Source organism: Hyposmocoma kahamanoa, unplaced genomic scaffold (genome assembly GCF_003589595.1).
Source record: "Hyposmocoma kahamanoa isolate Upper Pololo Valley unplaced genomic scaffold, ASM358959v1 63, whole genome shotgun sequence".
NCBI lineage: Eukaryota > Metazoa > Arthropoda > Insecta > Lepidoptera > Cosmopterigidae > Hyposmocoma > Hyposmocoma kahamanoa.
Genome location: NW_020653851.1, coordinates 3,196,596 through 3,211,654, shown reverse-complemented (window position 1 = coordinate 3,211,654; position 15,059 = coordinate 3,196,596). Strand labels below are relative to the sequence as shown.

Here is a 15,059-nt window from a genome sequence, read left to right as displayed (position 1 = left end):
TGATGTTACTGGCTATCATTTTAAAATATGTCTTGTGTTTGTTGCGGTATGGTTTATTTCATCTTCATTACCACAAACCTCCATTTTGTGATCGAAATTTGTGCCCATGCGGAAGCAGAAAATCAAAACTTTATTCAGTAAAAGTATTATACATATATAACATGGTGCATAACCTGACGTTCCATTATATACATAAATTACATTACTTCTACATACATTAATGCATATAAAGTTAGACAAGTTACTTTTGGACTCAAGAACGCGGACGGTCTTTTGTTCGTATTTATTTATTTAGTGCTTACAAAGACTAATATTAATGATAAATTGTACTTTGCCCTGTTTAACATAAATAAAATCGTCTGAGTGTTGCCACTCCTCTTAACAATCCGTCTATCATAACCAGAATTCGTAATAGATAGAGTATAATTACATAAACATAGAAGAAATACATATAAAGTTGATAATGCCCTATTTCGGGAATTACTGTATTATATTGTATTGTGTAACGCAATTAAAGTGCGGTAAAATATTTATAAGAAAAGTATGTTGTTTTAATTGTTTGCCTTTTATTTATAACAATTCCAGGAATCCGTAAGAGGCATTATTCACTCTATGTGTATTGCTTGAAGTATAAGTAAATATACCCTGCCTATTAAGTCTCTGATCATAACAAAATAGCATCATATTTATATTACTCAAAGCTATCGACTCACAACAAAGCCGTAACGCGCTATAGAAGTAATTATTAATTCTGTAAAAATCCGCAACATGATGAGGGTCCAATTGTAACATGTTAGTCTTTAATGACTTTTGATAAGATCTATATTCCTATACATGTCTCACCGTTCATCCGCTTGCTTAACGCTTGCCACTAACACGCAGGGACCCATCGGTAGTTGGTCGCGAAACGCCGCCAATGTCGCCCAGCGCCACGAGACGGGCGCGAGACGACGACGTGTTCCTGCGACTAGCTGGTGCCGGACATGACAACTCGCCGCAGGGGACTGTTAAGGAACTTGCTATGAAGGTATCTATAAATTTCAAAAATATGTTATATACTACAGCAAAAAAGTCGTTATAAACAAAAAATAGAGATCTGCAACGAGCACATAGAAAAATTCTTAAGGTCCGCTTGTTGCTTAATTGGCATAGCGTATGACACGGTTTGCTGGAAGACGTTGGTTTGAATCCAGCCGGATGGAAAGAATTTTTCTAAGTGTTATCTTTGTATTAGTAATTATTACAAACTAGTGGAGTAATTTCACAAAAATAATTGAATATAGTGTTCATTCAATAAATTTAAAAATTATGTTATATAATTTTGTGACGCCGCAAGTTACGAGTAGACGCTACGCGGTTCGCCCAGTGCCTCTCAACATTCACCAGGGACTTTTAGTGACTGCAATTAAATGGCATTCGACACAAACACTAAAAATAATTAAACCCGCTCCACGAACTGTGAAGAAACTAGTCTTGAAGACGATTCGAGCTAAAATCGCAAGCTCAATGATCGAATTATTGTTTTAAATAAACATTAAGCGATTGAGGTGTTACTTGTAGGTGCTAAGACAAAATGGTATTACTATGTGAACGGTATGAATAAAGAAATCATAACTATGTCAACACAAGTAGCACAAAAATAATGACTATACTCAAGTTTTTCTTATTATTACCTGAATAATGCCCTGAATTGACAATTGCAAGTTTTTTCACATTTATTTTATATGTCTGAAATAGAATTTACATCAAACTATAACATCTATTTTTTATTTATTTTTTATATAATGTTTTTTTTTTATTTAAATTCAATAATTAAACCAGCTCATTTCAAAAAAGTTCGCCAGTCGTCGATCTGACGTCACGATCAGTGACGAGAAAAGCCTATAAAAAAATTATTCGAATTTGTGTGTTTTCAATTATTATGTACAATATATAATTTAATTATGTAATAAATTGTATTATTAAACACTGTTTATGGAAAAGTAGATAAGAGAGATATCTTTATATTAAAAAAATAATTAACAATAACTTGGAATAATGACTAAAAAAATCTCTAAATAGCACGCATCCAAGGACACAAAAGTAAAAAACTTCAAACTAGTTAATTCTTAGAACAATATCTGTTTTTATCTTACGAGTATGAAAAAAATAAAATAAAAGAGGTTGTAATTCAGGAAGCACGTCATACAGACGGGCGGGCCTTCCAAAACTCAATTTTACCTTTTTTTTTCAACAACTGCTAGTTAAAAATATAAAAAAAACATATGACAAACAATGATCTACCAACGACAAAACATGCGTTCACAAGGAGAAATTTTATAAAGGGCTTGTAGGAAAAATGCTATTGTCAAAATTGTAATTTTGATTTAAAATGCTGATACAATTTAAAAATTATTCTCATTGACTATTATTCTTTAATATTTACGTACAACTGAAATTAATTACGTTCCCATCTATGCACGTCCTATTCGTACTAGATATTAATTAAGGGCGTTTATTTTTATGTAATTGTTTTTTATAAATAATCTTTAAGTTGACATTTTTAGTAACAGTACCTACATACTTGCAAAGTCAAGTAAACACGTTGAAAATGAATATAAAGGTTGGTTTAAACAAAGTTTAGTCATTTTTTAAACACATGAAAAATATATGCTCGAAAAACTTTTAAACGCCGCCGCTAGTGATTTTTGGGAACACGTCTCTAGTTCACACTACCTAATCAAAGTCGCTCTAAAATCTTGATAACATTTTCTGCGTTTGCACAACTTTTTATTAAGATTTAACACTTTACTTACAGCGTGCGAGTGGCGGCTCGTCATCAGCGTGGTTGCAATGCACGCACGTGGCTGAAGGACATGCAGGCGCTGCTCTGGCGCTCGCAGCGAGCACTAGCTTGCTGTATAGCGGGGGAGTTGGTAAGCAAAATCTATATGATCGAAGGAATTTTTTTCTAAGTGTTCGATCTTTGTTATTAATAATTATAACAAACTAGTGGAGCCATTCCGCAAAAAAAAAAATTGAATATCGTGGTAGTAAAACATCGTAACATTCAATAGAAACTAGAAAATTACAATGTTTCAAGCGACATCTAGTCAGCGATGGTAGCTGTAAAGGTACCTTTCTGAGTGAAGAAATAAATTTATCACAGATGGCGCTACGACATAAAAAGTTGTTAAAAACCAAAAACAACAATCTATGTTCGAAAAATGACAGACAGATAAAAAACTTTTTAAAGAGGGTCAACACAAAACATGTCAGTCAAAACATTCTCTACTCTGTGAAAAGCCATGAGAAATAAGAAAAATAAGCTTCACCTATTTTAAATCCTTTTTGATAAATGTGCCGTGTGTACAGATCGTACAGTCCGCGGTTGGGATCTCACAGTGGGAACCGAAGCTTGGCGTGGCTGGTGCGGGGGTGGGGTCACTGCTCTCGTAGCCGGAGAGAGCGACCCACGTGGGGATGGCAGGCTGCTATTGGCAGCGGCGGGGGCTGCGGTGCGCTTCTTTGATACCAGAAGTCGGACGCCGTTGACTACTTTATGGTAAGTAGACAGTTAGGAACGTATAAAAGTCTTACTTGCAGACAACATATAAAACGCATATTATTATAGAAACTTAACATTGAGGCAACAGTCGCTGGTTCGTGTCCAATCGGGTAGAGAGAATTTTTCTTTGTGTTTATTCGATCTTTGTATCAATAATAATAAACTATATTTTCACAAGAAATAAATTAACATCATGTGGTATTGTTAAGTGATGGTGGTAAAATTCACATAAAAAAAAATTACCATTAGCGACCATGTTGCAGCGGTATAAGGTTTATTTTCGTTTCATGTAACAAAAAAAGTACAATAAACAGAAACGGTTTTTCGAGGTTTTGCGCGAAATAATTGACACGACCATATAACATACAAAGTGAAAATGAGCTCAAATTTGCGGAACTCCGCAAACTGTTGGCACACGTGTCACGCAAACAAGCACTTCTACTGTATTTATTTTTCTGTGGAATACACCATTGGGCAACTTAAACAATGTCTTTATTAGAACCATGTCCCCAATATTCCCAGGTCTTCGGGCGCAACTGGCGCGTGTCCGTCTACGCGTGGCGGCGCACCGGCACCAGGCGAGGTAGCTGTCACTGCGCTAGCGCTAACCCACTCACACCGACTATACACCGCCGCTGGGGACAAAATCCGTCTTTGGGATCTCAGGATGTGAGATTTATTACTATATCTAATCATGTACAGTCGATGCCCTAGGATATCTAACCCCCTAATCGACTTTTTGGTTCTGAGTAGATCATCAATGTAAAGAAAGATATTAAACAAACTCAACCTCTAACCTGTGAGTCGTAAAATTAATTTTGATATAACTTCCTTTTTGTGTAATTAGTAAACGGTACTTTAAAGAAATGTTTTAAGCCAATTTGATCTTTAATTACATTACGTAAATACATATTGCAACCAAAAAGCTGGAATTGCTTTTTTTCCACTTTTCTGTTGGATGTGTAAGAAGGTTTTAACAACCAAAATGTCGGCTAAGGGATCTGGTAAAATATATGAATCTAATTGAAATCGTGTTACTATTACAAAATGGGGTTGAAGACCGCAAATAAATGAAATAAAGTAAAAATGTCTAATCTACTCACATTAATCATATTAATTCCTTTGTAACAGGTTAGAATGTGTATCCAAAGTATGGTCTGGCCACGCAGCAGCGGTGATGTGCCTGGCGATAGGGCGCGGCGCGGGCAGCGACTTGGTCGTATCCGGTTCGAAGGACCATTACGTGCGAACGCTCGACATGCAACCGCAAGATACAGGTACTGCTACCTCATTGAATAGACGAAGTACACTCGTTCTTATACTATCTATATATAAGAATCAAAATTTTACTTTAACAAATCATTTGAAATGGCAATACAGACAATTAATTAATAGAATGAAGTGTTGCTTTTCGGAAATCTATATTAATTAACGCACACATTCATAGCCCCGCACTAGAAAAACTTTGTACCGTGGGTGCCATGGACACACACATAGACAGCCACAAATTACACCCAAACTCACGAGATAAATAAATGTAGGCCATACAAATATTTCTCCCGGCCCGGGAATCGAACTCGAGACCTTTGCGTGGCAGTCCGACATGGTAACCGTTCGCCCACAGAGACAGTTAAAATCGAAGTAAATTAATTTGGTACTTCGCGAACCATGTGAAGGTTATATCGTGCAAGATAGCTGCGTTTGTGTTGCATGCATTTAATGTCGATACCTCCAGCGAACACTACGCCAACTTTATTTTTTGGTCATTTTCTGTTATTTTTGTAAACAACCATATTTATTTACTAATATTATGCTCCCCGAAATTTGTAAAAAAAAAAAACAAAAAAACAAAATTTGTAAAAAATAACAAAAGAACGAATTTTGTGAAAAAAATAAGGAAACAAAACATGAAATAAAAACAGAGCAGGTCCAAAAATTAATTTGGCGTAGTTTTCATTGGAGGTGTCGATTTTCCCAACCCTCATTATAAAATTTAATCATAAGCATGGAAGTAAATAACACAATCGCAACTACTAGAACTATAAATCAGCATGGACAATTGTAGGATAATTATCAAAGAAATTATCTTGATGATTTCTAACCCTGCTAAATTATCATTGTTTCATGTTACAGGGAGCTGGGAAGCCAGCAACCGTCATCTACTACAACCACCGCACTATGACGGTGTACAAGCGCTAGCGCTATACGGGGATGCACTATACAGTGCCTCAAGAGACACCAGCCTCAAACGATGGAACCTGGCTGACAATACATTAACCCATGTAAGTGGAGCTACAGACATGGGTCACTCTCTGACTAGAATTAACCATTAAATTAATTAAATAATGATTATTATTACAAATCTTTTTAACTCAATTCCGCAAATAAGGGAAAGCCGCTTCAGTAATTTATTTAATTATTTAAAGTTTATTGTGCAATACAAGTGGCGGATTTAATGCCATAAGACATTCTCTGGTATAGCAACCATTAGGCCAAACAGAAAAAAAACCATAGGTTGATACTACACTTAAACAAGAAGAACAATATACTATAGGCTAATCGGTAATTTGTATGGCATAAAGTAAATAACATAATAGAAACATACTTATTATAGATACATGATCAACTTACATAAATATATTATGATAATATATGATATAACAATATAACAACATACAGTCTTGATTTTGATAATTGTCAAACAAATGCTTGCGCAACATGCGCTTGAAAGATATTTGATTATTTATCTGAGCTTATCTTACATGATAATGAATGGTAATTTGCCTTTCCGGTAACAATACAGTGATGTATCTTCTGTTACAGAGCGTCATGAACGCGCACAAAGGCTGGGTAACAGGAGTGTGCGTGGTAGGCGAAGAGGCAGAAACGTTAGTTGCGAGCTGCGGCCGCGATGCGGCGCTGCGACTGTGGAGCCCTGCGCTGCGTCCTGCCGCGCCCTCTGCAGCATTGCCGGACGCGCCGCACGCACTGGCCAGACATCCGGTGACGCAACTGAGGATGCTGTATACTGCTGGGAAGTGAGTATATAGAAGTAACCTTTATCGTAACCATAATTGTGAAAACTACTTACTGTGAGACTCAGACATATTACACAGAGTTATTTTTAAAATCCGAACAACCTCGCAGGACTATATTACTAACATCATAAACAACATCTTTTCTTTAGCAACTTTTTACAAAGCAAAATAAATTTACCAAAAATAAAATTTTAAGATTTTGTTGTACTGACACTTTTTAGATGTATGTTTGGCAGGCAAGTTCAAACGTGCAAGCGTCCGCCGCGACGACTCCCAACCCGCATAGAGTTATTACCGCTTACAGCGATGTATTTAAATATTATATTTTATTATGTTAGTAATATAGTTCTGCAAGCTTATTAGTATTTTAAGAATAACCCTGTTATATTAACTTAAAATATTAACGGAAAACTCGAGTATTATTAGTCAAATTTTTGATCAACACATTTCAAACCAGTCCGTGGACCTTTACCGGTTACGTGGTGTGATTAGTGTAGTATGTAATCCTGCACATGACTTTGATAAGAAGGAAGCAAACGAAGATAGCCGCCCGCGCCCGTACTGAATCACAGAGCTGTTAGGGTTTGCGCGTAGTTTTCGTTGAGTCATCGCCGCGAAACTCATGATTAAAGACCACGGACTGGTTTGAAACTTGTCGATCAAAAATTGGACTTAAATACGTCAGATATCAGTTACTTTATGACACTGGTCGCTAACACCACAATCGACATTCGTAAGTTTGTTTGACGCTTCACTTAATCGTTCAAATGAAATAACATTTCATATGTCATGAAACCTTAACAGAGACTAGGAACATGTTAGTATACTCTGATCACGCTATCGGTTGGTAGTGGAAACTGATAATTGTGTTGATTGTTTATAATTTAATAATATGTTTGCTTTGTTGCCTTTTGTTTTGTTTCTTGTTTTACTTTTGTTTTTATTTTGTTCTTTTTTGTATATTTCTATGTTGTGATGTGTCAAAAAAGTGTTTTTTATTCTATTCTAAAACGGCATGCGATGTTTAGACTATTATGATCGCGTGATTGGATGCGACAAAAACAAACATAGGTAGTAAGTGAAACGGATATTGAGCTCAGTGATCAGTTTCCACTATAAAACCGACCGTGCGATCAAAATAATAATATACTAACTTATAAGATTCTTCATCATCAAAGTTCGTTAAATTCTTAATTCGGAAAGCTGAACCGAAAATTTGATGCCCTAAAACTGTTCAATAAAACGCAGGCTAGAAACTAAATTTTTTGTATATTCGAAATTCAGCTAAGCACACTTGTATAGAACAGATTTTTGAGCAGAAGTATATAAGCATATTTAATATGAAATGTAACATATATTTTACAAATATTGCCTATAAATATAACCAAATAAAAAATGTGAATGTTTATTTAATGTTCAATTTATTAATTGAACAAAAACAATTTGTCTAATACAAGTTCGGACAGTTAGAAGAGGGGCACGATTTGAACCTTGAAATATTGCTGGTAGTTGACACTACCTATAGATATCCTACATATCGTCGCTTAGCAAACAATACCGAGTCATTTCGAGTAATTTGAAGGAGAGTGTAAAAACTACATACGTTACAGTATACAAAAAGAAGTAATAGGTATATGAGCGGTGTTGTTGTAATAGAAAGAAATGGTTTTTAAAAGTCCACGACACCATAATTATGCCAGCTCTATTTCGTCAGTCATAAGTTCTTCAGAAGTAAAAAAACAATTTTTAGTGACCAATCACGATCTGGAAGACTCAGAGTAAGACTCTTAACCTTCAGATGAGGCTATCAGCGGAATAGTGGTGTAACCCACATTCATGGTTGCTTTTAATTCAAAAAAATACCATCCAATTATCAAAATAATTATGTATACTTTAGTATAATTTAAAGTAATACTGTAGAAAAAAAAGTGGGTTACACCCATTGACTTACAAATAAATGGACGACGGATCTAATACAAAAACCACGAAAAAAATGTCCCAAGTCAATCTATTTAAACGTAATGACATGTAAAGGAATATGAAAAAGCTAAAACGTTGAATTTAAATTGTAATGTCATCGCAGTATCGCGCTGTCAGTCGAACAAATGAAGACTAAAGCGGAGTTTGACGCTCTGTATACGATTTTAGCGCCTTACAAGTTCGGACACTTTTTAGCGCGGACCCGACGTCCATATAATTGTAAGTCAATGGTTACACTACTATTCCGCTGATAGCCTCAAATAGTAGTTCTATACATTTTTAGAAACGATAATAGGTCTTATAAAATGGTAACAAAGCGAATAGTTTACTGACTGATTTTAGGCACCAAGACTGAACCTTATAGAGAAGTTTTATTTATTATATGTTTTGACTTTTGAGGATGGTTCTAAAGTTCTTTATACTAGCCAGCGTAGAATTGGCCTCTACATCTACTTACGTGTCCTTCTATTTAATTCACTCGGAATATGTTGCAGCGGCGGCGACGTACGTGCCTGGCGGGTGGCCGAGCAGTGAACACAGGTGCCTACCGCTATTGCTTTGCGCCTCTGTTGCTTGCGCATCCTAAACGGTACTAGGGGCGCTGTTTCATACTTAGCACGTTTCATGATTTTTAGGGCTGATTGTACTCTTATAAAATGTTTATTTTAAACAATATACATATTCTTATCTGCACTATATTGATGTCCACTAGTCATGTTTGTACGATAAAAATCTGCGTTGTCATATTCTCCTAAGACCCCGTGTACGTCAAAATGTACGTAATAATATAGTCAGTGTTTTGAACAAAGAGCGAAAGCGCCATTTCGAAAACATTTTTCAGCAGAGCATGTCTTTGTTTTTCACGACTGTTTTAAAATATGTACGCCCTGTTATAATTTCAATTTTAAAACAGTCGTTATAAGTTAAAATATAAAACATGCTCACCTAAAAATTTTTTTAATATGGCATTTTCGCCCTCTCTACAAAACATCGACGATATGAAGTGTTTCAGATCCAGACAATATTGTTCCTGTCATCCCGTAAACGCCCAGTGCATATTATAATGAAAATATAGCATACAAATTTAGCGCAATAAAAGTTCCTAAATAAATAAAGATAAAAAAAATATATTGCGCTATGTATCGCACTGCTAATACAATATATAAAATAGCTGAAAAACGAATTACTCAGTCCCCGTGAAAGATTATTATAGTTTATATTGTATAGGTTAAAATATATTAGACATCTGAACAATTTCCTACTTGCCAAATAGAAGTTTAAAAATAAGTATTTTTGAGTAAGGACTGTTTTGTCTTGAACTAGTCCACAAAACGTTTGTCTCATTCTGGGTTAAAGAGATATATATTAATGGTTTCTTACAATATTCTAATGACAATTTTATTGAGGTTATATATATTTTACGTTCAGAAATGGTACAATCTTGAATTTCACATTTAGTTACAACACTATTGTAATAGTAGTGCGATATAACCACATGGTATCTTGAAGAACGTTTTTCATACAAAACTGGGGGCATCCTTGCTTGGACCTGAAGCATGTATTGTATTTATATTTAATACATTTGAACCTACATTGGGCGCTTAGCGCTTTTTCCATTTTACTTTACTGGGTCTTAGGGGGTTATAGCGCACCAAAATTGTGACTTATAAATAGTAATCAGTTTTTTTTTAATAATCTCATTAATCTTTGTTTGTTGAGATCCAAAGGATAAAATTTTATTTCATATCGTTTTTGAAACACGAATGAATGCAATTTACAATTTTGACAAAATCTATATATTTTATCACAGCGTAGAAACTGAAATTTTGAATCGAAGTATGTATGTACCATGGTGATGGTAGTTGAAAAACTTATCTGTTCTAATTTCGCACATGAAACCAGACAATTGTAACTTTTTTATTTTAAAAAATCCGACCTCAAAAGTTCGTGGAATTACATCTATTTGCCAAGTTTTACTGAAGTCGCTTACCGGAAAATGCGCGAAACCAGATTCATCCCCAAGTTTGCCATCTTTAGAGGTGGAATATTTCCTTCAAATTTAAATGGGACCAAAACTGAGGTACCCTCTTTCCAACAAAAAAAAAACATCAAAATCGATTCATACTATGGATTCACAAATATATTTTTAGACTATACAAGCTTATTTTATAATTCACGCTAAAAAAAACTTCAAAAGATATTTCTAAACGTAGAAATACGAGCCTTCGAAATTATATTTTTCCAATTATTCGGAAAATTACACAATAGTAGATTTTTATGAATACTGCCGGCTATTCTTTTATTTTGATTAAAGCTAGCGCCATCTGCCCGTATCAGCAAGCGGTAATTTATAAATTAATTTGTAACAATGCCATCTATTGGTACGCATATTTGTCAAAGTTCAGTAAATAATTTTAGTTCGTGGTCTATATTCGAATAATGTTACAAGGAAAAAACTGACTGCTTGTATTTCATGTTAAAGAGGAATTATTTGATATCCGCGGCCATTTACATAATATAAACTACTTCCAGGCTATTCATCAGCGCCATCTCGATATAAGACGGAATTTGACCTATTTCGGAATTACTATATGTAGTATGGAGATTAATAGTCCTCTGAAGTTATTCGGTCTTGATATAAAGTATTGTATGTGCAATAGCCCTAAATTTCATAATCGTGAAACCATGTCCCACTTAGCCCAAGCCAATATTTGCACGCGTCGTCGTTCGCTTCTGTTATAATTGTTATGACTTGATCTCCACAAGGTCGGCCCATGCATTGACTTCCACGCTCCACGAAAAGGCCGCGCTTGTGATATCAAGCTGTAATTCTAAATAAAAACAACATCACTAAACCACATCATTTCACTGATACACTTTCTTTTTTCTTTCTTTACAACTATATCATCTTAGTGTTTTTACTAAATACCTGTTTCTAGAATTAACTTTAACCATTCCTTGCAAGGCTTTTAATGTAGTACTTCACAACAAACTGTGATTTACATCCACGTCTTTTTTTCTTACTAAAACTTGTCGTCGCCTTCGAGTTAAAACCTCGCATACGCGTTTTCACATAGTTCGTTTTTACTGATTTTTATTAAAGAAGAAGGAGGCTACTGCTACTAAAGTTGCAGTAGAGCTCCTTGTGAAAGAGTTCGTCTAGGGAAGTACTGCCACCTTACTTATTTCTGCCTCCAAGCAGTAATGTCAGCATTATTGTGTTCCGATTTTTAAGGGTAAGGGTGCTGGTCAACTTATGTCTCAAAGTGATGGGTGCAGTGGCAGTACCCCTAAAATTTTTGCGATTTAAAATCCTGAGCGGCAATGCAACTGTTATGGACAGGCGTGTAGGCGTGTACCATAAGGCGCACAACTTATACGTCCTGTCACTTGATATTTAAAAAAAAAACATTATTGCGTTTACTACATTTTACACCACATTTTTATCTTCCTCCTGAAAAATTACATAGAAATCACTTACGAGGTTTTCACTCTAAGACGGCGTTATAGACCTCGCTCATTTCGCTACAGCAGCGTAACCCCTCGGCTCGAAAAACATTCCAAACTGAGCTTTAAATATTGCTCTCCAAAGTATGTTTTACAATAACAGACGCATTAACAATATCAGACATCGTATCCGCTATTAAATACGCTTTACGGAACAGTGCTTGAAAATAACTTTGAAATGTTTTGTTGGGAGTCGAGGCGGCACGGAGTAGGCTCCTCACTGATGGTTGGTCATCATTTGCTTCAATTTGATGAGCTGTCGTATAGGCCAGGTTGGGACGAAGCGGTATCAAACTGGTATTGGATAATTTAAGAGTCAGTGTTGCCAACGACTATCAAAAAAAAATTTTATAATACTGCTCAAATAATTATATCGTCATGTTTATTTGTAAAATCACTAATTTGGCAACACCCGTAGCTATATATAGGATAACGGATACCCGCGTTGTACAGCACTATCCCTGCGCTTGACGCGGCCTTTGCATTCTTTAGGTCTTCGTTCACATACAATTAATTTCCAATATGAGCATTGTACGCGTAACCGGATGACCCGGTCCGTTTTTTGAGAGTAATATTTATTCACATGAGATACAGAACAAACGGAGCAGTACTAAATTTTCGCACACGAATTCAAATACTTTCGTAGCTCAAAATTGTGGAATTGCAAAAACATACTGAATGGATCTTATTACCAACAATGTGATTATAGTCGCTCGCCATACAAATGTGGAAGCGAAACGCTTTCTGCGAATCCGGGGAATATCCACAACATAGGGGTGGAACCCCCGCCCACGTCTAGTCTCCCGATGATGGAAAGGGGAAGGCGGAGTCAAATTATGCAATTCCATCGCACACTCTCCGTGATATATCCTGTAGAGTACCGATAAGCTAGCAACTCTACGGCGGTGTTCAAGGCACTGCAGTTTCGCTTCTACAAGTTCCGAGTCACCTATAAGCCTCTTAGCACGCTTGTCTATTGAATCCAAGGTGGCCAGTTCGTATTTTTGTTCGTATTTAGCAGAGCCATCCCATAAGTGGCAGCAGTACTCCATACACGACCGGACTTGTGCTTGGTACAGCTGAAGCAACTGTCCCGGTGTGAAGTATCGCCTCACATTGGAAAGGATGCCGAGCTTCTTGGCTGCACTTTTGGCCACGGATTCAATGTAACTGCCGAAGTTCAGATTGGACGACAGGTCCATTCCAAGTAGGTGAAGACGGTCGGCTATCGGCATAGATATACACGAAAAGTCGGAGTCAGGTGAAAGGAACTCCATTTAGTGGAGAAAAGACACGCCTGTGTTTTGTCCATTTATAAACGAGAATATGTATATATTGGTTTTATTCAGTATTATTTTTAAATTGTATTTTCGCAATTCCATAATTTTGAATTACGACCTTGTTACGACAGTATTGGGTTTCGTGTACGATACATTGGCTAATATGGCCACACTAAAAGTTGCAAGCGTGTACTACGAACGAGACTCTTCCCAACACTCTGATCTCTCTTTCGCACTTTCAATAACTAGAGATGGGAGTCTCGAGAGCCGGTGTTGTACGTATTGTGCACTTAACCACGTTCACTTTATTTTCGATAATCACTTAAATTTAAACGAAAGCATTGCATTGAACAAAACATACTTTAGTATGTTTTGTTTCAATTACATATAAGTATATATAATATAATTTATACATATTATAATTACTAATAATACAAAATTATTATTTTAGTCTCTCTCTATTATTGTCAACGACATGCAATTTTTTTCTGTTAAGTACTTTTTATTTCATTTTAATTTTTTTTTATATTACTTTTAATCATTCATAATTTGTTTTCTTCTTCATGTATATTTTTTTACTTCTACACATTTTATCTAAAATACAATTGTTTTAATTTCAATTAAATCCAGATGTATAACGCGGATCCTTAAAAAAATTGGTTGCCGATACCCTAAATACCCGAATGTTATTTCCTTTATTGAATGCTATTTAATATATGCTATTTACATATTCAAATTAACGTAATATTAACAATTCCTAGTAAAAGTCTTTCTTTTAAAATACTTATTCATAAGCGTAATATCTTCCACGTCCAAGCTATAAAAAACTAACAAGAATGTGTTATTCTCGTTATACCAGTGTTGCTAACATTAATTTTCCTTTAACCTACCTCATTAGTTCTAAATTGTAGTAGACCTATGAAATCATTTTAATATTCATTCGTAATATGTCTTAATCATACGCGGTACAGTTCTTCTTACAATGAACTAACAAATCGTTCGTTCCACAGCGACGGGCGCGTCCGCTGCTGGCGCATACGCAAATCGCGGTGACCCCTCCCCACCTCCGCGCCGCCGCAGCCGCCGTGCCGTCGCCAAAAGCGCGCCTGGAGGTGATACCGCTCCTTGTAATAGCATGTATACTCTTTCCGCTATTTTATTTTCTCATGGACGTATGCGAAAAAAGAGATGCACATATTGTATTAGAGCATAAGAATAACATGTTATCACTCTCAAACCAGTTCGGTTAAATATTCTATCATGGCAAACATAGATCGACCGTGATTAGAGTTGTAATGCAGTGTTGCGAATAACGTTTATAAACGAAAAATAAAATGACAGTTTGATGTCGTTCATAAACGTGGTAACTTTAGTTCCTTTTTTTTTGTCATAATACAGGTAATGTAATTGTTTATTATGTTTACAGATAGTCGGTCTGTGGATTGTACAAACTCTAATAATTGTCCTTGCAACACTAATGGACGAAACTTTCAATTCTTCATAAGACAAATATGAATTATTAATCACAATATGGAACATGGTTTTGCGAATCGCACTATGTAAATACATTTTTTCGTTCACAATTCTAAGTTACGTCCATTTATGACACAAGAGACATTATGTATTTAATTTTTATGGTATTTAAGTATACGTAAACTCGCGATTTTAACTTTAATATTTAAATAATTAAACGTCATGAAAAACATT

The 15,059-nt window shown here is 35.5% G+C and overlaps 1 protein-coding gene across 3 annotated transcripts in view; it reads left to right on the top strand.

Moving 5' to 3' along the window:
* The window catches only part of LOC113230335 (kinesin-like protein KIF21B), a 138,511-nt gene extending 123,452 nt beyond the window's left edge, over positions 1-15,059 (top strand). The window contains exons 22-30 of one of the 3 annotated variants that reach the window (XM_026464224.1): positions 883-1,027; positions 2,798-2,915; positions 3,355-3,544; positions 4,070-4,216; positions 4,679-4,824; positions 5,681-5,829; positions 6,371-6,585; positions 9,060-9,105; positions 14,363-15,058. In XM_026464224.1, coding sequence (XP_026320009.1) covers positions 883-1,027; positions 2,798-2,915; positions 3,355-3,544; positions 4,070-4,216; positions 4,679-4,824; positions 5,681-5,829; positions 6,371-6,585; positions 9,060-9,099 — 1,150 coding nt within the window. In that variant the 3' untranslated portion in view covers positions 9,100-9,105; positions 14,363-15,058. Of the gene's footprint in view, positions 1-882; positions 1,028-2,797; positions 2,916-3,354; positions 3,545-4,069; positions 4,217-4,678; positions 4,825-5,680; positions 5,830-6,370; positions 6,586-9,059; positions 9,106-14,362 lie in introns of all 3 variants that reach the window. The other 2 variants (XM_026464225.1, XM_026464223.1) reach the window with 2 other exon arrangements.